Consider the following 26,661-nt stretch of genomic DNA (forward strand, 5'->3'; position numbering starts at 1 on the left):
GAAGCAAGCCTTGATAGGAGACGTGGTTGACAGTTACACAATTTAACCCCAGGTGATTTTGTTGATTCCAAGTGTTACTGTCTCCTGGACTGTGGGCCACATTTTCCTCTCCCTCCCACCTGCAAAGAAGATTTCTAAGTAGGGTGATTTTTTAAAATAAAAATTTATTGAAGAATGACAAAACATAATAATAAGCATAAATAGTAAAACAACGAACATAGAATTACCAAGAACCCAATCCCTATATAACACTATGTACATTCTTACTGTTAAACATGGTCTTATCCAGTGTGAACAGCAATTTATGCTTTACTTATTTTTGCTTGTCAAAAAATGAAGGATTTTCTTCTTTGCTTAATGAATAAATCTTTTGTTACTTTACCTAGGCTCTCCATTTGGGAAAGAAAATCTGGGAAGTATGCTAATCATAATTGAAATTGTATTATAATTCAAAGTCAGTTATGTTGTCATTAGCTTGCATTGTTCTGTTGGAAATAATTGTGAAAACTTGAACTCCATCTTAGGATGATTATTTAGTCAACAAGGACTCTTTATTGCCATTTTTATCAAGGGGGTTTATTAATGTCTAGTCTTAAAGATAATTTAAAATTTTGACAACACATTTTTTGGCTCGTACGTACCTATTCATTAAGGAATCATTCACCTAATGACATCAGCAAAATGCCTTTTCTTTCTCCTATAGAAATGCTTTTTATTTCTTCCATCCTCCTGGCTCTGGGATGTCAGCAGTCACACTGAAACAGTAGAAGGAAAGAAGATCGGGGCCCTTAAAAGAGGAAAAGTAATCCACATTTCGTTGTGCCCAAAGACAATTCAAAATCACTGGATTTACAAGGATGTTTTTACTGAATCAACATTATAGCACCTATTTCTCTACCATTAAGTGAGCAAAAATGAATAAATGATTGTTTCTAATTATCCAGAAACCTACATGACTTGAAAGATTAGTAAAACCAATTTTTTCAGTCACTAGCTTGAACAAAATAAACATAGGTCATGAACTCATGGTAGCTAATTGTGTTTCATTTATTAACTGGACATTAGGAAAAAATACTAATGGATGTTTCCATGGGAATAGATTGGGATACCCCTGCTGTTACCAATTTCCCGGATTTCAGCTAATTTAAATTTAATAAGGCTTTAGGAACATGCACAGTGGAACCTTGATGATATGGTTCCTACTAGACAACTGCTGACCAAATTATAATTTGATCTTCAGTGAGGTTGATTTGGAATCTTAGTGTTCTTGAAACTTATAATGAGTTCCTAAGGAGAAAGGCTGTACTATTGGTCTTAATGTCTAAATGTACTGACACTTCAAGATATGACTGCTGCTAAAATCAACATATCAAGGCCTAGAATGTTCATGGAAGTAGGCAGAAAAGGTAATGATAATAAGTCCTACACATAATCAACATCTAAGCCTGAACTGGGGATGAGCAAGATACCCAGAAAGCTCCTCAGCTGTTTTGAGCAAGTTTTTCTCCCTAGGTTGTAATATCAAGTATCTTATTCAGCAAATTTTTGTTGCAGTAAATGTTTACATATCAGAGTAGAAAATCCCTCAATTTTAATGTCTCTCATAAAGTTGATTATCTTTGCATTCTTTTGCTTCACAGGTAAGCAATATGCTATTACATTCTCTAAGCCTATGGCAGGCTTTTAATTCACTTGACCATAATCCTAACCCAGAGGCTAGGACTCTGAGAACATAAATAGGCTCAGGAGTAGTTCCAGTGGAACTTTACTAATTATTAAGGCACCTCTTAACCTCTTGAGGTTGGCCTGATGGAGAGAAATCATGTTTCTCCTTAATGCCACTATGAGAGAGAGAATACTAGGCTGGAAGAGCAATAGGTTAGAGCCAGTGGCACTGATTATGTTCACACCTATTTGAAAGGAAGCAGGCAGGCGCAGGCCTAATGGGCAATCTGACAGCTTATGCTCTACATTTGGTCCTCTTAAAATAAATGAGAAAAATGTAAAAGTTTTAGAGTTTCTGTGTTTTAGTTTCCCAGAATAAATTTGGTTACTGGGTAGGGCTGTAGGTTAGTAATTATTTAGAAGGCAGGATGAAATGTATTTTGTTTGTTTGATTTCTGTTCAGTGTTTATTTCACCTTGAACATGTGAAAAATTAGTGGCTTTCTTAACTTTTAAGGTTGACTACCCAGACTGAAGAGTTTTAAAACAGACAAGAAAATGTCAACAGTCTCTTGTGTTGTTGACACACTCAAACCAGTGATCATACATCATTTTTGTCTTAACTCTAAACTATGCATGTGAAGAGACTTGGTACTGACCAAAAAATACATTTTGATATTTGGATTTTTCTAAACTAAATACACTGCTCTCCTAGGTAGGCTCTTTGCATCGTTGGCCTTCTGACCATTTTACAGCTCTAAGCACATGCTATTGTCTCCCAGTAGACTCAGAAGTTCTAGCAAGCTCTCAAAGGGCAAATATTATTCCTGTTGGAAGCAAACTAAGCAAAAACTAAGTTCCAGAAAACACTGTTTCTGAGAAATTCTCAAATATCATTAAGAAGAATAAATGGTTAACTTAAAAGGAAAAACAGAGCTATGGCAACATAATATTAAAGTACAATACTGCAGTAAGGGTAGAAAACACATGTAAGGTTTCACCCTTGGTGTTCAGCCTTTTAAAAGCAAAAAGGTCATGTATATCGATTTGCAGTATACTAAAATTGTGTTCAAAGTTTATTTCAAGTCACAGAAAACATACAAACTAAGACAACAGAATGAACTGATTTTGTTCTGAGAGAAGGTGATGGGAGTCCTCCACCTGGCACCAATCTGAGTCATTCAAGGGTTAGGATGCAGTATCCATCTTTTTGCAACATTTCAACAAAGTCATGGAATTAACTTCCAGATTTGTTGCCAGGTAGTTTTGAAAACCTGTAAGGAAAAGTAGGGAGAAAGCCATCAGAAGTGGAGACAAAGTTCTCTTCCCCAAACATCAGGAAAAAAAAATTTAAAGGTGGGGGAGGGAGGCTACACATATGAGCAAATCACCAGGGACAGATCCCTAAGGTGTCTGCCTCTTGCTTCCCCAAAGTAATCATCCCTTACAGTAGAGTTTCTCAACCTCAACACTACTGACATTTAGGGCCAGAGAACTCTTTGTTATTGGGGGATATCCTGTGCATTACAGGATGTTTAGCAGTATCTCGGGTCTCCACCCACTGAAAGCCAGTAGCACACCATACCCCCTAAAGCTGTGATAACCAGAAATGTCTCCAGACATTTCCAAATGTCGTGTAGGGGGCAAAACTGCCTCTGGTTGAGAACCACTGACCTGATGGTAATGGTACATAAGCCTGTCAGTGACAGCAGAGCTGGATCACAATGAGCAAGGTATAGGATGGAGGGAGAGCCAACATCTCAGCTACAGTATGCACAAATACCAGCAAATACACATTAAAACCTTCCCTGCATAGAACTACATACACAGAACTGCACAGAACTACGTGTGCGTACACACACACACACACACACACACATATTAATGCAGGTTTAGTAAAAATGGTAAAAGGTGAATAAGGTCTGTAGTCTAGTTAACGGTAAGGTACCAAAGTCAATTTCTTCCTTTTGCACTATAAACCAAAAAGGTATGTGTACAACAGCTTCCCAAGATGTTATCATTGCGGGAAGCTAGGGGAAGGGTACACGAGGCTCTTTGTCGTACTTTCCCAACTTCCTGTGAATTTTTAATTATTTCAAAATAAAAGATAAAACAAAAAACCTTGCCCTGTGGTTTATGTGCAAGGCTTTAAAATGAGATATCTTACAAGCAAGAATACACAATGAAAGAACTTTCAGAAACATTTTTACCTCTACTATCCCAAAACATAATTTCCTCACATTGTAGGGGATGCCTTCTCTGGCATAAATAAATTAGAAAAAGTAAAAGAGAGGAATAATTTTTTTTATATATCTATTCCTCTGAATATAACAGGTCTATACTTTTATAGGTCTATAATAGTCTATACTTTTACTGAAGAAAATAGAATGCCTTGGGTATCTGGACTAAAAGTGCTGGTCATACTGAAAGTCTACTCCATCCATCTACGACAGCTTCCCATTAAAGTTCAGTCATTTAAAGTCTAGATACAGATATAATGCGTATTTCCAGTTTGGATGTTTTAACAACATTACAAATATGGATTAAAATATAATATATTTAGTAAAGACTGCTAGTTAGTGTAAATGAGTTCACTGTCATATGATAATACATGGATGGGAATTATAATAAAGATGGAATAAAAAGCAGAAATTCAAAATGTGATATTCCAACTGATATTGGGACAATGTACATTTTAAACTGTTCTTAGAAAGCAGAATTGTTTATGAAATACAAGATGTTGGGGAAAAATTCTTTAAAAAGAAACACCAATACATGTAATCAAGTTAGGTCACATAACTATGTTCCTTTTTACCTGACTGATGAGCAAGAAAAATAAGGGCAGCAGTGTACAGCAACCTCTAAAATGTACAGGGACTGATGGCGATGGTGGACATTCACTACCTTAAATTATGTGCTGTAATAGTTTAGCCTCAAAGTATTCAATGTAAAATAAATACTGGAAACTGAATGCTTATACGTTTTATTGAAATGGTTTGTATTTTCTTCATTTTGATGGGGAAATATTTTATTTTATTTATGCTATTTTATTTTGGAATAAAATAACAACTGATTCTGGAGGAATATACGATCAAACTATATTTAGGGGTTATATCTAGGGAATGAGATTGAGAGGGCAGAGATTTTACCCTGAACTTTCTACATTTCTGTATTTGATTAATTTGGTTAAATTGATCATATGTCACTTTTGTCATTAGGAAAGAAAGGTTAAGTTAGATTACAATCCATTCAATAACTGAACAAATGCCTATTGCCTTCCCCTGTCATGATAGGGACTGAGCTACTGAAGCGTGAAGGGTCTAGCCAAGAGGAGTGAAGGCCTTGGAGAGTCTTGTTGGTTAAGCTTGAAAGTATATATCCCAAATGCACGAGAAGCTTGTCTGACTCAGGCAGGGTAAGTCTGCTCACCTTTTAAGGTGCTCCAGTAGATTTCTGTATTTGTTCCTTTAAGATCAGGATACTCTGCCTCTGCTCAGGAGGCAGCATGGCGATCTGGTCTGCAGTTAGTTGAAGAACCTGCATGATCAAAGCAGCCTGTGCAGAGGAAACAAAGGTAGTGAGTTTTAATGATGGCAGCTAAAAAAACACCACCAGCTTCTGTGCAAAAAGGAAGGATAGAGGAAGGATAGTTCACACACAAAAAACAGCAGGCCAAGAAAAATAAAAACCAAATCAAACCAAAGAAAAAACCAAAACCACCTGGTGAGAAAAGGCACAATGAAAAACACAAGCACAGGGGCTTCCCTGGTGGCGCAGTGGCTGGGAGTCTGCCTGCCGATGCAGGGGACGTGGGTTGGTGGCCCGGTCCGGGGGCATCCTGCACGCCGTGGAGCGGCTGGGCCCGTGAGCCGTGGCCGCTGGGCCTGCGCGTCCGGGGCCTGTGTGCTCCGTGACGGGAGAGGCCGCGGCAGTGGGAGGCCCGCGTATCGCAAAAAAAAAAAAAAAGAAAGAAAGAAAAACACAAGTACAATGCCTAAGATCAGAAGACTCAAAACAGACACCTTCATGAACCCCAAATTCTTACAGACTAAGGTGACACCTGTGAGCCCTGGGAAGTCTACAGTTTTTAATCCTGCTTTAAAAGCTTCTCCTGGGACTTCCCTGGTGGCACAGTGGTTAAGAATCCGCCTGCCAATGCAGGGACCATGGGTTTGAGCCCTGGTCCAGGAAGATCCCACATGCTGCAGAGCAACTAAGCCCATGCGCCACAACTACTGAGTCTGTGCTCTAGAGCCCGTGAGCCACAACTACTGAGCCTGCGTGCCACAACTACTGAAGCCCACGCACCTAGAGCCCGTGCTCCGCAACAAGAGAAGCCACTGCTAATGAGAAGCCCGCACACTGCAATGAAGAGTAGCCCTCGCTCGCGCAACTAGAGAAAGCCCGCGCACAGCAACGAAGTCCCAATGCAGCCAAAAATAAAATAAATTTTAAAAAAAGTTCCTCCTTTTCACAAGTTTTAGCCTTTCCATCAGATATGAGTTCCCTACAATGGTCAAATATAGAAACAGAAAGATATGCTCATGGGGAATCTGCTATTGTTTTTAGGGATAAGGTAAAAAAGGGAGGAAGAAAGGGATTTGGATTTCTAGGTCAATCAGGGCTGCACACAAAAAATCTACTGGCAGATGAGTTGAAATGTAAGATAAGCTGCCATTCACATACATCCATTTAAGAATTTTAGGACCAAGCCCACAGATTTTCAGGTGACAAGATCATGAAGAGTTCTAAGAGTAAAAACACCACTTCTAAAGGGACTCTGAAGACCCAGGACCTCCACATGGTGACTGTGATAAGAGGACTCCAAAAGACTCGTGCATATGGAGGCAGCTGGACAGCATTACTTACCTTCTCATGGTCCTGCGGAGTGACTTGGTTCTGGCCAGGACTAAAGCCACCAGGCTGGCCTCCACCCTGAATGCTCGCTCCTTGCATGCCCGCTCCCTGCATGACTGGGACCTATGTGCACAGAGAGAGATGAGGAGAGATTTTCGGTACTTCTCATTTAGGTAACCAGAAGCCAGTAATAACAGCAATGGGAAAAAATATCTGATTGTGGATATGAGTTAAAAAAGCAAATTAGGGCTTCCGTGGTGGCGCAGTGGTTGAGAGTCCGCCTGCCGATGCAGGGGACACGGGTTCGTGCCCCGGTCCGGGAAGATCCCACATGCCGTGGAGCGGCTGGGCCCGTGAGCCATGGCCGCTGTGCCTGCACGTCTGGAGCCTGTGCTCCGCAACGGGAGAGGCCACAACAGTGAGAGGCCCACGTACCACCAAAAAAAAAAAAAAAAAAAAAGCAAATTAATGACTCTGAAGATCATTTCCTACTCTTAACATCAGCAGAAGGCAGGGTTTAGCCAGAGATAACTAGCAAGTTGACAAATTTCTTACAATAGCTCCAGCATCATCAACAAGTATCACACGGCACAAGTGGATACCATCGAATCAAGCAAAATTCAGCCACATAAGCACAGGGGAAACTGGGAGCATTCTAGAAACTAGCACTCAGTGGAAACAGAAACGAAAGCCGACAGATTCTAGAATAACGTATATTGGTCCACTGGGGAAGCTACATTCACAGGGATACCGCCTACCTCTAGTTCAATCAGACACAGGCCCTATCCCACAAGTAAGGCAGAGATGATCATAATGGCAGAGGCAGAAAGGAGATGGGAAGGCCTCCAGGGAAAGGACTACTATTAGCCCAACATTTGCTTTTTATAACTTTCCTCAGAGAATATGCAGCAGTTGCTTTCTGTTAAATACAGACCAAGAAACACGACTGACCTGAGTTAACAAAGTGCAGTTATATCATGCTTACTGGTACTTAAGATCTTTGATGGGTTCAATGTTTTGGAAGACAACCAGAACACAAGGAAAAGGCCTCAGAGCACCTAGAATAACTGTTAAAAGGTCCCTATGCTGGATTTATGTTCACACTCAGGCATTCACCCAGAGCTTAGGTGGTACTCTTATTAAATACAAATTGTTAACAAACATGTTACCTGCTTCCCCAGCAGATGAGAAGCAGCAAAGCATGAAAGAAATGTGGATAAACCATTAGGAGCAGATATCATGACAGCAATGTGAAGAGCCAGGTGACAACCTGACAGTGAAGGATACCAGAAACCAAAACAGAAGATGCTATGCTTTCTATTATAGCCTATACAATAATGGGTACATTTAATGATGACCTTGAGTAATCAAAAATGATCAAAATAATTTTTTGTATCCTGTTTAAGAAGAGAAGGAAGCATAGTATACTTTATAAATGATTTTTCATTAAAATAGTTTAAAAACTTGGTTGAATAATTCTATTATCTGGAACATTCATTTGGATGCATTAACTAATTTCCCAAAGACACCAGAGCCATGAAGCATTAGTACAGCTTTGTACAGATTGCTAGAATATTATCACTTTCTGTTCTTTATCAATACTGAATCCGGAGACCAGTCTGAACCTTAATGAGCTGTTACAGACCTGAAAACTCTATGAGAACAAACTTTTTGAAGCTTCAGTAAATACTAATTTGAGGTACTATAATGTGATCTAACCATTTAATAATGGCCATTTAAAGTTTCCAGAAGAGCCTGTTCTAGGCTCTCAAGTAATAATACAGCTGACCACATAACCAGGTTTGCTAAGACAGTCCCGGTTTAAGCTTCTGCCCCACAGTAATTACTAACAGCACTCTCAAATGTGTCCCTGTTTGGATAGTAAGTTATATAATCACCCTAGTAATAAGCCTTTTACCAACAAGTTTCCAACTAGGTGGACTGAAGTTAATTTTAAAATTTGTTTTAAAATTATGAGTTAAGGACATATTGTTAGGTTAAAAAACAAGGTGCAGAACAGTGAAAGGAGGAAAAAGTAAGAAAACATGTATATTCATATTTTCAAAAATAAGAATATATATTCTTATTTGCTAGAAAGATACATTATAATAAAAGTGATTATCTATAGGAGATGGGGGTCACAAGGGAGACAGGTACGAGGAGGAAGTGAGGTTCTTACTGTATATCTTTTGTACGAGTGAATGTATTTTAGATATTTATTTATACGTAAACATATTAAACAATTTTTTAAAAGTTTGAATATAAAGTTTTTATTTTCTCTACCTCAGATCTAATTGGCTTTATAGAATCTACTAATGAAAACTATAATAAACGTAATATTAGAGTAATGAGTTCGAGTACTAGCAGATAAAGGAACAAGAAATTACTGATAAATGGTCTTCCAACCATTATTTTCGACATCTTTCTCCAAAGAATTATTGACAGAACTATATAAGGACATCACGTAGTTATTTATCTCCCCACTAGAATATAAGCTCCATGGAGGCAGGACTTCGTTTTGTTCACACTGCTATATCCCCAGTACCTATAGCTCTGTCTGGTACATAGTAGGTGCTCAATAAATATTTGTTGAATGACTGACTGAAAGCATAAAACCCATTTTTATTATGAGGCTACTGACCATAGAGGGTATGATAAAAATCAAAGCCCACAAACACATTTTTTAAAAGTGAAACTTGAAAAACAATAGAAAACAGTTTTTTTCTACACATATCAGAAAGCAACATATTCATATTTCATATTAGAGAGGAGGGATAGACATACATATACAACGTGCAGATAACAAGACAGAGTAGCATAGCGGAAAAAATAGTGGGTTCTATTCCTTGCTCTGCCACTTTTTAGTTGTGTGAATTTGGATAAGTCACCTGAATTCTTGGGTCTCAGTTTCCAAACCTATAAAATGAGAGAACTGGGTGACTGACATGTTCCATTCCAGCTCTGACAATACAGTTCTCTCTCTTGTGCATACACACACACACAAGGGGAAGTAAGGCACAGAAGCATATGGAAGAGAGAAGAGATAAAGAAGTACATAGAGGAAGGAGGAAGTCACATTGAGGAAAAATGAGGGTGGAAGGGCTAGAGTGAAACGAAGGTGTTAGCGGAAAAACAAAACAAAACAGACCAAACTCAGAGGAAAGATACACATGTACTACCTCCCCACAACCAACTGGAGGGTAAAAAGGATGGAGATAAGAACACATAGACAATCATAGACCACCATTACACATAGCTGGAGAAAGCCAAATAAAGAGAAAGAAAAGATAAGAATTTAGTTGCACAGCTTTTAAGACAAGCATTAGTAAATCGCCTTTCAACTCCACTGTTCACTTTAGGCTATGTGATGAAAGTAAATTAAAATAGATTTCTGCAAACCTAAGATCAGCTAAATGACCACTAATAGCTCTTCATATGCTCTAATGCAATGGTTCTTAGGGTTATACATTAGAATCATTTGGGGGAGATTTTTCAAATTATCCATGCCTAGATTCTAATCAGGGATTCTGCTCTGAATGGAATTTGAAATTGTGGGACAAGGTTACACTTTTGGACTATAATCCTGGTAGTCAGAAAACCACCACACTAAGGAACACAGAAACTAAAGGAAGGGAGATTCTAATCTTCCCCAAAAAGCTGAGAAAACAACCCAAATCAGAAAGCAGTAATAATCAGCCTCAATAATCAATTCCTGAATAGATCAAGATTTCACATACAAGTGAGAAGTGAGTGTTACATATACCTGTCTGGATCCCTGGGGGCCAACTGTCCCCATGTTAATTGGACTGGGACCCTGGATTCCACTAGGTATAGGGCCTCTAGGGCCTGGGACTGGGCCCCTTGTATCCATGCTTCTGGCATCCATTCCTCTGACTTCCATTGCACGGGCCTCCATTGCACGGGCCTCCATCGCACGAGCCTCCATTGCACGGGCCTCCATTGCACGGGCTTCCAATCCTCTAGCATCTAATCCTCTTGCCTCCATGGCTCGTGCCTCCATCCCTCGTGCATCTATGCCTCGGGGATCTCTTCCACCTATAAAAAGTTGCAAGAAAACCATTGGGTAGCTACCCACCTTTACTGCAATAATAACCAACAATCAAATAAACATTCTGTATCCCAGATTGGAGCCTAAGACAGCACGTTCAACATGAGCCCACAACTACCAGTCAGCCTTGTGACGTGGTTTCCCCTCACCTCTGCCATCCAGTGGTGGACCCCTCTGATCTAGCATGGGTCCTCTTGGCTCTGCCATTAGAGGTCTGGGCTCAGCTAATGGCCCTCCTCGTATCTCATGTGGGGGTGGGCCACGGCTGTCATGGCCAGGGACATGGTGCATGGGCGGACCCTGATGGGGTGGTCCCAGGTAACCTCTAGAGATGGAGAAAAAAATGTTATATTTTAAAACAGAACAAAACAATAAGAAAAAAGTGTCAACCAGAAGATCAGTAAAATTAGATAAAGAGCTGATGTAAACATCAGTCTACAAATGCTAAGAGAATAACACAAAACAGGTCAAATGAAAGCTATCGAGATGTAAATCCATGTATTCTAGAATTTTGTATTTGGTCAGGGCACTCAAACTAAGGAGGAATGAATGGATATCCATTATATATAATGAATATGCAGTAGGGTGCTTAAGAACATGGGTTACTGTATTGGTTCAAATCTAGGCTCTATCATTTATTAGCTGTGTGATCTTGGGCACATTTGCTTAACTTTTATAAGCCTCAGTTTCTTCATCTGTAACATGGGACTGATATTAGTATCAATCTCACAGGGCTGTTGTGTGGATTTAGTGAGATGATCTCTGTAAAGTACTCAGAGCAGATTGAGAGGCATAATCCCCACTAATACCAATTATTATTATTACTGCTATTATTAGTATTACTACTAACAATAAGCAATATAAGTTTTTCCTGTTTAGATATGTGTGCTAGAATTTCCAATTTCTGAGGATGGAGTAGCAATGGTTAGTTCAAAATGACATACTCAACTACATAGTTCTGCCCAGGAAGTACTTCATCTTGGACAGTGGCCATGAATATTTAATTATCTTTTGAAGTAAGCAAACAGGCGCAACTGGTATGAAAAGACTTTGTTCTCAAAGCAAGGGGAAATTCTGATTCCTTCAATCTTTTCCTTCTGTGTCAGTGCTTACCTAGGCTCTACCTCTCCAGTTACAGAAAGTAAAGTGCCTCCGCGTGGGTCATTTGGAGCGTCTCCCAACAGACCTCGAGGAGTTGGGACATTGGCAGGCAAGGGCCCACGCTGCATAGCTGCTCTGGGGTCTTGCATTGGCACTGACAAGGAAACAAACGGGGAGATACTGCTGTGAAGGACATGTAAGGCAAGAAGAAATGACTCTATATACCACTGACAACATAGTTCAGACCCCTTAGAGTGGGTGAAACCTCACCACAACAGACTTCTCTTGCAGCTCAAGAACAGAAGCAGGGTGTAGGCAGAATCTGTTCCATGTCAGAGGTATGGATGGAATTATGTAAAGAACAAACTGGAGAGCAACCTGCCAAGGCCTAGCACTGCAACCTGAAGAAACTTAGGCTCCTGGTTTTGCTTATAATCAGTCTTAGTTCAAGGACCAGAGTCACAAAAGAGAGGAAGGGCCTTGGCATGTGTGAACACTGCCATGGCTCTGCAAGAACCTGCTGTTTCCTTACAGACTGCTATTCCATCCAAGCCTCCTGACACCAGTAGGGAAGGAGTACAACCTCAGACAGATGCCCATATCATCCATGTTCTCTGCCCTGTGTGAAGAGGTCAATCTTAGGCTTGTGGCCCCAAAAGGAAAAAATGAAAAAACAAAAACCCAAAACACTACCCTTTTGGGTTCCGAACGTGAGGATGACTGCCAAGCAGCCCTTGACCTCTCAACGTCCCACCCTGAACACCACAAGCAAAAGGAAACCCGCAGATACAATGGGTACCTTGAACTCGCTCAATTGATGCAGGCCCGGTGGGTCCCACGGGCGAGTGCTGTAGGGTTCCTAGGTGAGCAGTAAGTTCAAAAGGAGAAAGAACAGACACTTAAAATAGCTTGCACACACACGCAGAGGCACACAGACACTGGAGGTTTACACATATAAGTTAAAGAGCCAAGAGTTCATTAGCTTGCCCTGGGCTACAAAATCTTCCTAAACTATGAGCTTCTTTGGGATCTGAAACTGTTCTGCTTTGATGAGATTGCTTCCTAAGGTAAAACCTGTGGGCCACTGATTTTATTTGGGCAGGAATAACCAGCCACTTTCAATTTACACCTCTCCTACTGGGATTCCCCTTAAATCTTATAATAGTATGAAAAAGAGAAACAAAATATAAAAAGGATGCTTCTGAAACTCCAGTTAGGCAAAGAAGGTAAACATATTTTCATAAGCAAAAAATGAAAGAAATTGTACTGAATCTGGAAGGCAAGATTTATTCTGGAAAAGCCCATTAACAGAAGTGGCACAGTATTATTTTTGTCATAATTTAAAGCACAAAAATTTCTGCTATCGAATGGGGAAATGCAGTGAATGAACTTTAGACAAAGAAAGAGAATATTACTCCTCAAGAAGTACTCTGCCACTGTAAGTTTTTGATCAACAAACATCATGACATCAGCAAATAAAGACTAATAAGATGACAAGGGTGCCAACACTAAACAAAGGTGGCAGAAGGCAAGAAGAAGTCTCTTCTTAAACATCTCATTGTCTCTTTTCAACACTACAAATGTGTAAAAGAAGCATGGATTGCAGGAAAAGAATGACAAACTGGGTACAAATGAAAGATTCTTGCTTCCTCTGCTGGGTACTAAAGGAAAAGTATAAAAGAAAGGTCGCATTTTGTCTCTTCATGAAGACATCCTTGAAATACCTTCAAAACTCAAGTCATTTCCCTTTGTTAACTTTTGACCAGAAAGGTGAAGATAACTGTATCAAGGAAGATGTCTTGTGGAAGTGTGTATTAAACAAAGTTTGATTTATTGATGGCTGGGGGAGAGGTAGAGGTATGACTGAAACTTCTAATTCCTTCACACTACTGCAAAAATACTTTGGGGCACATACAAGATCTACTGATAGCAGCCGAGGGGGGTGGGGCACAACAGCATAACAGCATGGTCTGCTCAGATGAGGTATCTGGACAAAGAGCTTGTTCCACTGTTAATTGCCTGACAATATTATTAGCTCAGTCACTTTAGCAGCCAATATCAGTATACAAACCATAGACAAGGAGTACAGTGCATAGGCCTATATCTTAGTATTTTGCTTTAAAAAAAAAATGGGTTTTGGGGAATTCCCTGGTGGTCCAGTGGTTAGGACTCAGCACTTTCACTGCCGTGGCCCAGGTTCAATCCCTGGTTGGGGAACTAAGATCCTGCAAGCCACATGGTGTGGCCCAAAAAAATAAATTAAAAAAAATTTTAATGGGTTTTACTTATAGATCATATGCTAATAAGAAGTAACTTAAGCTTCCCTACACTTGTCCAAAGCAGTTCTTTCTCATCACAAGGACACAATGAATAAGAACAGAAGACATTGGAAGGAAACAGAAGCAGTGTGATTGACAGAAAGAGGATAGATTTCAGAGTCAGAGACTTTGGAATCTTAGCTCTGCCACTTATTAGCTGGAAAAGAAGACGGATGCACCAAGCCTAGGCCACATTACTCAGATACCAGCATTTACTTACCATGTCCCCTTGAGGAAGTAACTCAGAACTCTGAGCTTCCAGCTCTTCACCTGAAAACTGAGGTGCTGCCACCTAACTCACAAGGTTGTTTATGACAATTAAAGTGCATGGCCTATAGGATGCGCTCAGTTTTATCGTTAGTTCCTTCAGTTTTCTCACTCTCTCTCTTCCTGATGTTGGTTTCAACCGAATCACTGCATTTTCTTTTCTTCAAACTCCAGTAACATAGAGAAATAACGTGGACATTTTGGAGCGGCTGCCGCTGTGGTATCCAGTGTTACTGCTACAGTATAACATACACTTACCAAGCAGGCTTCACAGACCTGTGACCCCCTCCCAGTTTTCTCTGGGGTTTAAATTTAGTCTTCCACATACCCAGTCACGTATTACATGGTCATAATTACAATTCCTTACTCAGATCCCCATAGAGGGAGTGAGAACATGTAAGTAGAGGCATTAAACTATCAGGAAAAGGCAACATAAATTAAATAGAAACAAAGGATCCATTTGCTTCATCATCAATTCCTGTAGAGCTGGGCTCTGAATCACTAGATAGAAGTCGAGACAGTGCTACCCAACAGAATTTTCTGCAATGATGGAAGTGTTCTATATCTGCAATATCCAGTATGGTATCCACTAGCCACATGCGGCTACTGAGCACTCAGAATGTGGCTACTGTGAATAAGGAACTGAGTTTTACATTTTACCTAATTTCAATTTAATTAATTTAATATTTGAATAGCCACATGTGGTTAGTGGCTGCCATATCAGATAGTGCAGATATAGAACATTTCCATGTCTAGTCCACATTAATCGGACATTAATATTTATTTACCTTGTCCCCGCTCCATAGACACTGGTCCACTTCCTGGCATTCCAACCTGGGCCTGCATTCCTCCTAGAAGATAAAGGGCAGAAAAAAAAAAAAACAGAATAGGACAGTAGGGAAAAATCTGGACAGTGGCTGAGTTAACAAATTTCCTTTCTGCCCCACAAGCAGAAACCTATAAAGGAAGACCATAACTACCACTAAACAATGCAGTTATATAGAAGATGGAGTTTGTTACTGTACTTTAGCCTTTGGTGACAGAAAAGTGAGTTAAAGAAGAATTCATAACCTCACTGGTTACCAAAACCTTGGCAGGGAGTTCTGTAATACAGAACAACGGCACTTACCCACGTACCTCCTCCCACAGGAGGCACTACTGTTCCCAGCGTACTTTGTAAATGGGTGGGTATACTGTTGCAGTTGTGACAAAGATTTGTGGGGGCACGCCTGTCATTTTATGAGAAGCCAACAGGATACTAGATGTCCTGCAACGTATGAGACAGTTCCGCAAAATCAAGGATCACCCTGTCTTGCAAAACTTTCAAACGTCTTGCTAAACATTCACACAAATGAAAACCTTTTTATAGTCATCTGAACTTAAATCTTGTCTGTTTTATTTGTAAACAAAGCACTTCTTTGCCCAGTTTTTTTTTTTTTTCTTTCTTTCTTTTTGCGGTATGCGGGCCTCTCACTGTCGTGGCCTCTCCCGTTGCGGAGCACAGGCTCCGGATGCGCAGGCCCAGCGGCCATGGCTCACGGGCCCAGCCGCTCCGCGGCATATGGGATCCTCCCAGACCGGGGCACGAACCCGTATCCCCTGCATCGGCAGGCGGACTCTCAACCACTGCGCCACCAGGGAGGCCCCTTTGCCCAGTTTTTACACACACAAACACACACACATATTGAATTTTCCAAGAATGCAATTACTGAGTAAATTATGTGTATTGTATCTTGTTTTGTGTTGTAGTTGTTCAGGCAGGGACGAAAATGAGTCCAACACACGAGATGTATGCATTAAAGCACAGTGGTAGAGGGCTGCTGCTCGCTCAGGCAAAACAGCAAAGCCCTCAGTCCACTATAGCGTATTTATTTAAGTTTTATCCAAAACAAAAAGGTTCTTTTTAGCACAGGCTGTGTCGTCCTTGAACATCTAAGCAATGCATCTCCTTACTTTCTTATGTTCCCGATTATACCAAGGACATGTGTGGTCAGTGCCCAGAGCAATCAGTACTGCTTGCAGTCCTGAAACATTCTCATGCACCCAGCTTGTTAGGTGAGCCGACTCTTGGGTCACGTCTTTTCCCATGTCCTCAGTTACCCTGCTACAGTTTTGTTAAGAACTTTACCAAGAGTTTTCATTTTCACCATTCAGAAAATCACATCATCAATGTCAACAGTCCTTGTGGTATCTGAATTGCCAAAACAACATACCTGGGTCTGTCTTTTACTTTTATAGTATTGGTGCAAGCATCTAACTGCTATTTATTGTTTTCTAGTGTAGTTGTGCTTGAATACTTGCGTATTTATAATATTATTTTACTATAAATTAATTTCCTTTTACTTCTCCTTTATATTACAGTTAGGGTAACTATACTGATTTTTTTTGGAAGCCATGTTAAGTATGCTATGTCACCTGTGCATTTCATTTCGGTATAGTAAAGGGTCACTGCAAGATATGTTACAAAAAGGAGCCACTGGGTCTAATAGTGTTGAGAATGACAGGTCTACTCTAACCAGCAGGGCTATGATTGCTATACAAAGACTAAACATGTACCATATGTCCTTGTCTGGTCCTTCCCACGTAGCAATAATTCTGTTTTCCTCAAAGGAACAATACATGCTGCGAGTAGGGAGAAAAGACAAACTGAACTGTTTGCAGTTCATTAATACTCACCTAAAATATCCAAGTACAATACATGTCACATTCTCATATCCCATTTAACATGCCAGGCACCAAAGAGCCATGAATTAAGAACCTGAGTCTGTGCTAGCCCTACCAATGCTACTAGGTAATTGTCATTTTGAACAACTGATTTGATAAAATTAACATACCCTCAGGCTTCCTCATCTGTAAAGTGAACGAGTTTATCTGAACATTGTTTTCTCAGAATGTGGTTCTCCAGACCAGCAGCGTCAGCATCACCACAGACTTGTCAGAACTGCAAAGCTCAGAGCCCTACCTCAGACCTGCTGAAATGGAAAGTCTGGGCGTGGAGACCAGCAATTTGTGTTTTAATAAGCCCTTCAGGTGATGTTAATGCACACTAACATTTGAGGTCTAAATGATTTCAAAGCTCTCTTCTAGCCATAACATTCTATGATTTATTCAGACCACTCATCAAAACAATACAAAAATTTAGAATCTGAGGAAAGCAATGGCAGAAGGCAATATGGGTAATTTATCATACTACACTATCATATAATGGCACTTTTATCTATATTGACTAGCTTCCCAGAAGTGGAACTGGTGGATCAAAGTGTATATGAATTTTTAATGTGAGACTACTTTCTTAAAAGGCTTAAAAAGTTCAGATTTCCACCAGCAATGTATACTACCACTCTCCCCACCAAAATTAAGTGTCATCTCTGAAACTTTTGCTAGTATGATGGGTTTAAGTAAAGTGAAATCTCGTTATTTAATTTGAAATCCCCTGAATATAAATGAATGTTTTTGTTGCCACTTGGATTTGCTCTTCTATGATGTGCTCTTCTATGAAGTGCCTACTCATTTTCTTTGCCTACTTTTATACTAGTTTGTTCCCCCTTCTCATCAACTGCCAAAGAGCTTCATACAGGGTATCTCAAAAATTGTAGTGAAGTTTTAAGTTTCAATAACTTCAGAACTATAAATGCTATAAATGCATAAAAAATATCACTTGAAAATTCAATTATTTAAATTCCTTTTACACTTACTTTCAACTTTTATATTTATTAATTCCCTCTTCTTGGTACCTCGGTTTTTTTAAAAATTATTTTTCTAATACTTTAGAACTAGCAGAGTTCCTTTATTCTTTAATAAGGCACTTAAGGGTATTCATTTTCATTTAAGTACTGCTTTCACTATTTCCTGCACTTTTTTGTATGAAGTGTACTACTTTTTGTTGTCTTTTAGATAATTTATAAATTTCTTTTTATTTCCTCTTTAATTCAGGGATTACCAAGAATATGTTCCTTAACTTTACAAGTAAAGGTTTTTTCCAGTCACCTTTTAATTATTTATTTCTAACTTTATTGGCTTATAATCAGAGAATGCAGCCTGTAAAATCTCTTTTTTTTTTTTTTTTTCTGTACGCGGGCCTCTCACTGTTGTGGCCTCTCCCATTGCGGAGCGCAGGCTCTGGACGCGCAGGCTCAGCGGCCATGGCTCACAGGCCTAGCCGCTCCGCGGCATGTGGGGTCTTCCCAGACTGGAGCACGAACCTGTGTCCCCTGCATTGGCAGGCAGACTCTTAACCACTGCGCCACCAGGGAAGCCCAAAATCTCTACATTTTAAAATTTGTTTTTATTTTATGGCTAAGCACATGGTCATTTTTTAATGGGGGGGGGAGTATATTCTCCAATCAAAAGATATAAGACTCCCTTTCCATATTAAATCAAACTTATTGATTCCATTATTTTATTTCTCAACATCCTTACTTATTTTTTGTCTACAGATGACAGTGATCCACACTGTATGTTAACAGTTCATGACTGTTAACTACAGAAATGGAGAGTAGACACTTTTATAGCAACTTGACATTGCTGTGACATCCAAGTGCATGACGTGTACTTGTCTCACTGAACAGGGTATAGACCAGTTTGGGTGTTTTTCAACTCATGTAATGAGCTGCATATGTCATGGGTTGCACACTTGTCATGTGTAGTAGGACCACATTACAACTTGTGGTATTTTAAGGTAAGCTAGGTACCTATAACACAAAAAAATGTATAAAACACAGAATCTATTTCTTTCAATGAAAGATAATTGAAGTTTAATGGTAACTCTATAGGATAAGTGAAAATCGTGAGTTTGTTGAAATTTATTTGAAAATCCCTTCTCCCATTCCCTGTCAACTTAGCTCTTTAAACCTATTTCTCTATAAACCAGAACAATTTAAGGCCAAATTATTGCCTATCAGTTGTGTTGTAGTCAATCTAACCCAGATTAGATAAATTAACAAGAAGTGAGTTTGTTGTGTAAAAAACTTTAAATACTGATACACATCATATGTTCATACTGGTGTTTTATATGGGGAATCACCTATTTCACCCATAACTTTTAAAGTTATGATTGTTAAATGACGAAAAGCTACAAGCGTAATATTAATTCCTATATACACAATTTTAGTGAACATACTAGTTTTTAGAATTCTTTTTTCCTTTTGTTGTTTGGTCTAATTATATTTCATGAAATCCAATGTTATGTTTGTTACATATAATAACAAATGTAACCAGGCATTTTGCTTCTGGTTTTTTTTCTGCATGTACTTTTTAACCTAATCTGACAGTCTGGCTTTTAGTGGGAGAATTCAGTCCATTCACATTTAGCAGAATAATGACTATATGAGATTTTATTCCTTCTATCTTAACTCTATGTTTATTATTACTTACTTCACAATGTCATTTCCTTTTCTCTATATTTGCTGGCTTGGTCTAGTTTCCATTCATTCTATTTTTCCCCTTGTTAACTTGGAATTTTACTGTACTTTTTCAATTTACTGTTCTTTCCTCTGCTCTCATAATCAGACATATAGGATGTGTATATAAGAAATCAACTACTTCTTCCACCTAGGATATATACTGCCTAGCTATACATTAGTTTAATATCAAGATCTCGTTGCCACATAATAATTTGGTTACACTATGCCATTTGCTATAACAAAACTCTAGCAAAATACCAAAATGGTGAAAATTCTAAACAAAAACTTACCTCCAGGAGCTAAGGAACCAGGCCCAGGTCCTGTTACAGTGGCTGGTATCTGCCCTGGTGCTGCAACTCCAGCCTGCAGAGAAGCTTGCATCAGAGGAGGTGCGCCATTGACATGCATTCCACTCTGACCAAGAGAAAAACCAGAGTATGTATATGCCCCTGTGAAGACTCAACACACAAAGTCTATGACCTAAAAGAACTCTTCAAATTGACACCCCCAAATGTTCTACCAAATACCCTTTTCTGACAGCACGTCTCATGCAGCATTAGATTTATAACACACTTTGAACAGAAGCTGCAATACATGCAATGAGCCTGGTTACACAGAACACGATTACGACAGACCATATTATAAAAGCAGAGATTGACAAGTCTTATCTGTGTGGTGAGGCCATATATAGCACCTATTTGTTGACTTAGAGACGAGGGCCTGGCAGTAAAAGTTTTTTTAAAAAGTGTCTTGAACGCAAGAAGAAATGAGGACTCTAAAAAAAAAAAAAAAAAAAAAGAAACCAGAACTGCTGGTAGTCTACATTTTTTCTTTGACCAATCTTTTCTCATCACTGTCCTCAGAAATAATTCTAGTTGGGAGGGGGATGTAAAATTTTTCTAATGCTACATTAAAGCTCCTGGAGGAAAAGGGAATGTTATGTTTTCATTTGTGTATTCCCAAAAGAACTGAGCAGTCCCTTGGAATAGAAAAATAAAAACTAAGATATATATAAATATTTTAAAAATCACATATCTTCTCAGAGAACACAAACAAAACTCTAGAATAGAAAATAGGAAACTGTATAGCGAAGTGGTTAAGAGAAAACAGGTTATGATGTCAGACAGAACCAGGTTCAGATCCTGGATTTGCCACTTAGATTGTTATTTTTGGAGCAGTTAACCTCTCTGGACCTTTATTTATTTCCTTTCTATTTCTGAAAAAGTATTTATTGAATCAGAGCAGGGGATGGTAAACTATGACCCATGGGCCAAATCTGGCTCACTGCTTGGTTTCATAAATAGTTTCACTGGAACACAATCATGCACATTGGTTTATGTACTGTCTGTGGTTCATTTCACACTCCAATGGCAGAGTTGAGTAGTTAAGACAAATTCCACGGCCTGCAAAGCCAAAAAATATTTACTATTTGGCCATTTAGAAGATGTTTGCTGACCCTCACCATAACTTTTTTATGAGCCGTCCAAATTGCTTACCTCTGCCCATCTAACGGGTGAAAAATGATAGCTTATTGTACTTCATTCACATTTATCTTATTTTGAGGTTGAATACTTTTCATACATTTAATATATATTTGTATTTCCATTCTTATGAACTGTTCATGTCCATTGCATAGTTTTCTACTGGGTTATTGGTAATTTTCTTACTAATTTATAGGAGGTGTTTTTTAATATAAAAAATTTCAGACATATAAGTTGTATAGAGAATAAAATAACCACACAGCTTAGGAAACAAATCACATATATAATTGAAATCTCCTGTATGGTCTTCCCCATTGCATCCTGTATCCCCTTCTTAGACAACCACTTAAGAATTCTTATAGATGTTTCGAAATTTTATGTAAACCATTACATACTAAACGTATTCTTTGCAACTCACTCAACATGTTCTTGGGATATATACAGACACATACATCCTGTATTTTGGAAATATTTCCACATTCACTTATTTTCACTTCTGTATGGCATTATGCTTTTGAGTTACCTGTGTTGACACCATGTATCCTAGTTCATCTTAACTGCTATATGAAACTACATTTTTGAAAGTCATTCACGGTGACACATGTAGTTCAACTGTTGTAGAGTATTTCATTGGATAAATATACCACATTTTCACCATTCTTCCATTGCTGTACATTTAGGATGTTTCCAATTTTTCACTATTAAAATGTGGCAATAAACATTCTTGAATATGACTAACGGCCCTTAGGTAATCAGCCTGCTGTCCATCACGTGTGTGGCAAATACTTTTTCCCAACTTGTCATTTGTCTTTGGTGTTTATTTCTTTTTCTCTGTTCAGAAATTTTTCAGTTTTCAAATATACCAATTTTTCATGGCTTCAGGGTTTTGTGTCACACTTGGAAAATAAGCTTTACTTTTTTATCAGTAAGAATGGAGATAAGAAGAGCACTGACCTCATACAACCGCTCTAAGTATTAAACGAGATAATGCATATGGAATAACAAAGTGCCAACCACAGTGCCACACATGCACATACACACAAAATCAGCTTTAAAAAAAGGGCATAAAGGAAGGATCTCTGTTTTACAAACTTGGCACTAAATCTGTATTCATTCAGATGTCATGTACTCTGCAACCCTGTTAACTGCTTTTATGCCTGGAAACTGAAATTATCATCTCTGGCTGCTCACCATTCTTCTTCCACTATATCCTCCTAAACTGAAAATGACATTTTCAAGGCAGTTAAAAAATGTTAAGGGATAAAGTCTTACCAAAGACTGGGCCTGAGGGGCCTGAGGATTCTGCTGGTTCATCGACACATTGGATCCTGAGCCAGGTCCGGCGCTGTGGACTGCCTGAGGGTTGCCCGCAATCAGTGTTGGGATATTTGTCTGGCGATGCAGAATTTTCTAAAAAGTGAAAAGACAAGTCTATGAGCTGTCTGTTTCTACCCCACTCAAGGTTTACCCTAGCATTTCCATGAAAGAACCAGAAGCACTCACCAAGGCAATTTCTGGATCCACAATTCTCATCACTACTTGGGCTTGTAGCAAAGCATAAGCCAGTTGAGGGTTCTGAAGCAACATGTTCCGTGCTTCCTGAGGACTATTCTGGACACACAGCTGTGAAGATAAACAGATTCATCAACAGGTTCAAAACTTATTACTCAGAAATTGACAGTGATTTAGAGCTATTCCCATCTGAGAAATGTAATATTCAAGAGGCTTTTAAAGCTATTATCAGTTTTTACATAGCACACAAAATCTTGGTCATGGCAGGCAAGAGAAGGAAGAGGCATTTCAAATACCATAATACCACCATTTAGGAAAAAAGCCACATTTTAACATCTACATTTGATATCTATGGGCCACAAAAACCCTGCCAGATTGTGTAGGTGTGTTTGTGTACAAAAAATGGAAAGCTCTTTGTACGAAATATAGAATACACTGTGCACATATGGAATACTGAAGGTGCAAGAAATGTTGGTCAACAGGCACACTTTCTATTGGAGCTCAGGAAATCATTTCCATTAACTCAATGTTAATTTCCATTAACATCAATGACTCCTTGAAGAGTTGATATGCTATGATTTTCCATAACCTAATGCCTCCTCTTACTTTCATTTGTTTCATCAGCTCAAACATCTGCTCTGGTGGAAGACTGGCAACTGCTTTGCTAATGGACTCAGGGGCATCCTCAGGACTGATCGTCTCTCCATAAGGTGACTCAATGACAGGGGCACCAGTGCCAAGGCCTGATTGGGAAGAAAGTACAAAAACATTAAGGAGGCAAATTAAAGAGCTAAATCATTTCAAGTATCTACTTTCCAGGGTTGCTGTAAGGACCTGTTGATAACTTTAAATTTTCTGGAGCTTAGAAATAAGTGACTTGCAGGACTTCCCTGGTGGCGCAGTGGTTAAGAATCCGCCTGCCAATGCAGGAGACATGGGTTCAATCCCTGGTCTGGGAAGATCCCACATGCCACAGAGCAGCTAAGCCCGTGTGCCACAACTACTGAGCCCACGTGCCACAACTACTGAAGCCCATGTGCCTAGAGCCTGTGCTCCACAACAAGAGAAGCCACCACAATGAGGAGCCTGTGCACTGCAACAAAGAGTAGCCCCCGCTCAATGCAACTGGAGAAAGCCCATGCGCAGCAATGAAGACCCAAAGCAACTAAAGATAAATAAATATTTAAAAAAAGAAAAGAAATAAGTGACTTGCAAGTCTTTTATTTCTGTGGAGGAAAGTGACAAAGTATATTTTCTACTCTCAAAGGAAAGCTGAGACCAGGACTGTATAGGTAAACAATGTTAACATAAATTAGGGACTAGGGATATCCATTTCCTTTCACAAGTCATTTCAGAAGCAAAAGTTTCAAATAGAAAAAAAATTCTAATTTCAAAATGGAATTTCTGGATTTATTACCTCATGAAAAAAGCCATGAGAATGCCTCGGTATCCCCATCAGTTACACATCTGGCAACATAATTACAGGAGTGGCAAACACTAACATAGTTAACATAACTAATGGCGTGGTAAACCTGTAATTCATCTTCAACTGTAAATCAACTCCTTGGCAATCGAAGGACTTAAGTCAACTTTACCTTATTTCTCAAAGATACACACTTCCCTAATACAGGCACCTCAGGTGGGTCAGGTAAAGAAGCTGTGTGGCTGATAACCATTTCAGCAGGTGCTAAAACATATCATTAAGTGGAAAATCTTCATTGTTACATCTTTACTAACTCACGCTGCACACAGCTTGGGTTTATACTCACTCTTCAGCTCTTCTTTGTTCTTTTCGCTGGCAGCATTGTCCACTCGAAGTGCTCTCCCACTGAATTCGCGCCCATTTAGGTTTCGCATGGCACTAAGTGCTGTCTCCTGGTCTTGGTATTCACAGAAGCCATAACCTTTTGGCTTTCCTGTCTCCCTATCATATACCAACCTGAAGAGCAGAACCAAGTGTCAGGCACAAATGTTACATACACACAGGGTTCCCACTAACATTGCCAAGTTCTAATTTGATCTACCGTAAGACAAATAACCTTACCACTCTGTCTCACTGAAATACTTTTTACACATCTTTTTAAGTGAAAAAATGTATCTTTTAGTAAAAATGAATGTGAATTGTATGGTATGTGAATTACATCTCAATAAAGCTGTTACAAACAAACAAGAAGAATGCATGTGAAAACTCACCTGTAAAAGGCTTGTCATTATTACTAAGGGCCAAATTTGTGGTGATTTTAAAGAAACTTCCACCAAGTGGTAAAAGGGGATCTCACCTGAAACTAACAACAGGTCCAACCTCAGAAAAGATGTCCTTTAATTGCTCTTCAGTAGCCTCATATGGAATGTTCCCCACTAAGGAAGAAAATAGATAACATATCAAAATTCTGAGTTTGTAACCTAGATCTTTAGTGAGAAAGTATCTACATATATCACTGAAAATGTAACAACTTAGCACAGGGAGATCAGCTAGGTGGTTTGTGACCGCCTAGAGGGGTGGGATAGGGAGGATGGGAGGGAGGGAGACATGAGAGGGAAGAGATATGGGAACATATGTATATGTATAACTGATTCACTTTGTTATAAAGCAGAAACTAACACGCCATTGTAAAGCAATAAAGATGTTTAAAAAAAATAAAATGTAACAACTGGTTCAAATACACTGTTTCTCCAATCCTGGTTCCACCGTACTCCCTTAGACAAGATTTCAATCCTGTCTGCTGACTTTATTTACAAGAGAAATAAACCACTTAGACTAAACACAAAAGGTGTAGGCACTCCTAAGTATCAGTTTTCAGACTTAACTGACATGTGTTAGATTTTCCTTAACTATGGTGAAAATAAATACTTAGGCATTAGTATTTACCTGAAGGTGTTTAAGTCTTATCAATAACTACTAAAAATGTCAATATTATAATTTTTAAAGCCGGCTCATATGTCCGTATTTCTACATATACACGCACTCAAAGGAGAATGACCATGAATGTACTGGAGGATGTTTAAAGATTGTTGTCAATCAACTATACTTCCGTAAAAAAAAATTTATTCTGAACTGTTTTGTCATGTTCCTTCCAAAAGATGCTTTAAAATCACCACACATACTTTAAAATAAACAACTTATTTTGGCTTTAAAGATTACTCAGAATAGACTCCACCCTCTTTAAAATTTCTTCGATGAGGTCTTAGTCGTTCATTCATTCATTTATTTACAATCCACCTTAAGACGCCGGGTAGTCGCTACCACTAACGACGAACTAAAATGTAACGGGTAAAAAGCAGAGGATGAAAGCCCTTATGAGAGGGCGGGAAGTGGACACAAGGATCTATACCCTCAGCACACAACCTGTATTCTGGGACAGGGGGTGAGAAGTAGTACGGGACAGTTGTCATGAGCCCTCGCTTCTGGATAATAATTGAAGCTCATGAAACGAGAAACGCATATAAGCTGAACGCTGGTTTAACTTCATCAGCCACATCGTGAAAAGGCTGCGAAACCTCGGGGGAAGGGGAGCATCACTTTGCCCACGAGTCCACCAGGCTGGCCGCCCTATGGGATAGGCAGGTCGAGCTGCAAGCCCGACCCATAACCAGCTCCCGCGGCGATCTGTGAGGTGCAGGGGGGCATTCCTCGCCGATCCCTGTCTTTTTCTGTCCCTCCCCGATGCTTGGCTCCACCGAATTCCTCTCACCGAACACCGAACGTAGAGAACGATCCACCGCAGGGTCTCTCACAGTCAAACCCGCCATCGCTCTCTTCCAGCGGCTTCCGGTGCGCCAGAGCACACTTCCGTACGGCGCGTGAGCCCAGCGCCGAACAAGCTTCCGTACGGCGCGTGAGCCGGAAACTCCTGGGCCAGAGGGACGCAGGGTCCCTCCCCCGGCGTTATTCCGTCACAGCCGGCACTTGTTACATCCACGAGAGTGCTGCTCCCTCCGCTTCCTCCGCGCTGGGCTCCCGCCTGAGAATAACTTGGTTCTGAGCTGGAG

General features: G+C 39.6%; 1 protein-coding gene across 5 annotated transcripts; it reads right to left on the reverse strand.

The window, feature by feature from the left end:
- Window positions 1-144: 144 nt before the first annotated feature.
- CSTF2 (cleavage stimulation factor subunit 2) lies at window positions 145-26,444 on the reverse strand. 5 transcript variants are annotated; one of them, XM_060087375.1, is made up of 16 exons: window positions 26,364-26,444; window positions 24,951-25,029; window positions 24,441-24,610; window positions 23,278-23,414; window positions 22,663-22,782; window positions 22,432-22,569; window positions 19,969-20,092; window positions 16,833-16,898; window positions 15,065-15,127; window positions 12,491-12,550; window positions 11,704-11,845; window positions 10,740-10,915; window positions 10,285-10,577; window positions 6,534-6,644; window positions 5,094-5,219; window positions 145-2,938 (listed from the first exon to the last, which is right to left on the reverse strand). In XM_060087375.1, exons 1-15 carry the CDS (start codon window positions 26,419-26,421, stop codon window positions 5,097-5,099), a joined length of 1,860 nt encoding a protein of 619 aa, XP_059943358.1. In that variant the 5' UTR covers window positions 26,422-26,444; the 3' UTR covers window positions 145-2,938; window positions 5,094-5,096. The 5 variants fall into 5 exon arrangements, with proteins under 5 accessions (XP_059943358.1, XP_059943360.1, XP_059943359.1 ...); XM_060087377.1 differs by lacking the exon at window positions 16,833-16,898; XM_060087376.1 differs by lacking the exon at window positions 12,491-12,550.
- Window positions 26,445-26,661: the final 217 nt, after the last annotated feature.

The sequence above is a fragment of the Mesoplodon densirostris genome, chromosome X (genome assembly GCF_025265405.1).
Source record: "Mesoplodon densirostris isolate mMesDen1 chromosome X, mMesDen1 primary haplotype, whole genome shotgun sequence".
Taxonomy (NCBI): Eukaryota; Metazoa; Chordata; class Mammalia; order Artiodactyla; family Ziphiidae; genus Mesoplodon; species Mesoplodon densirostris.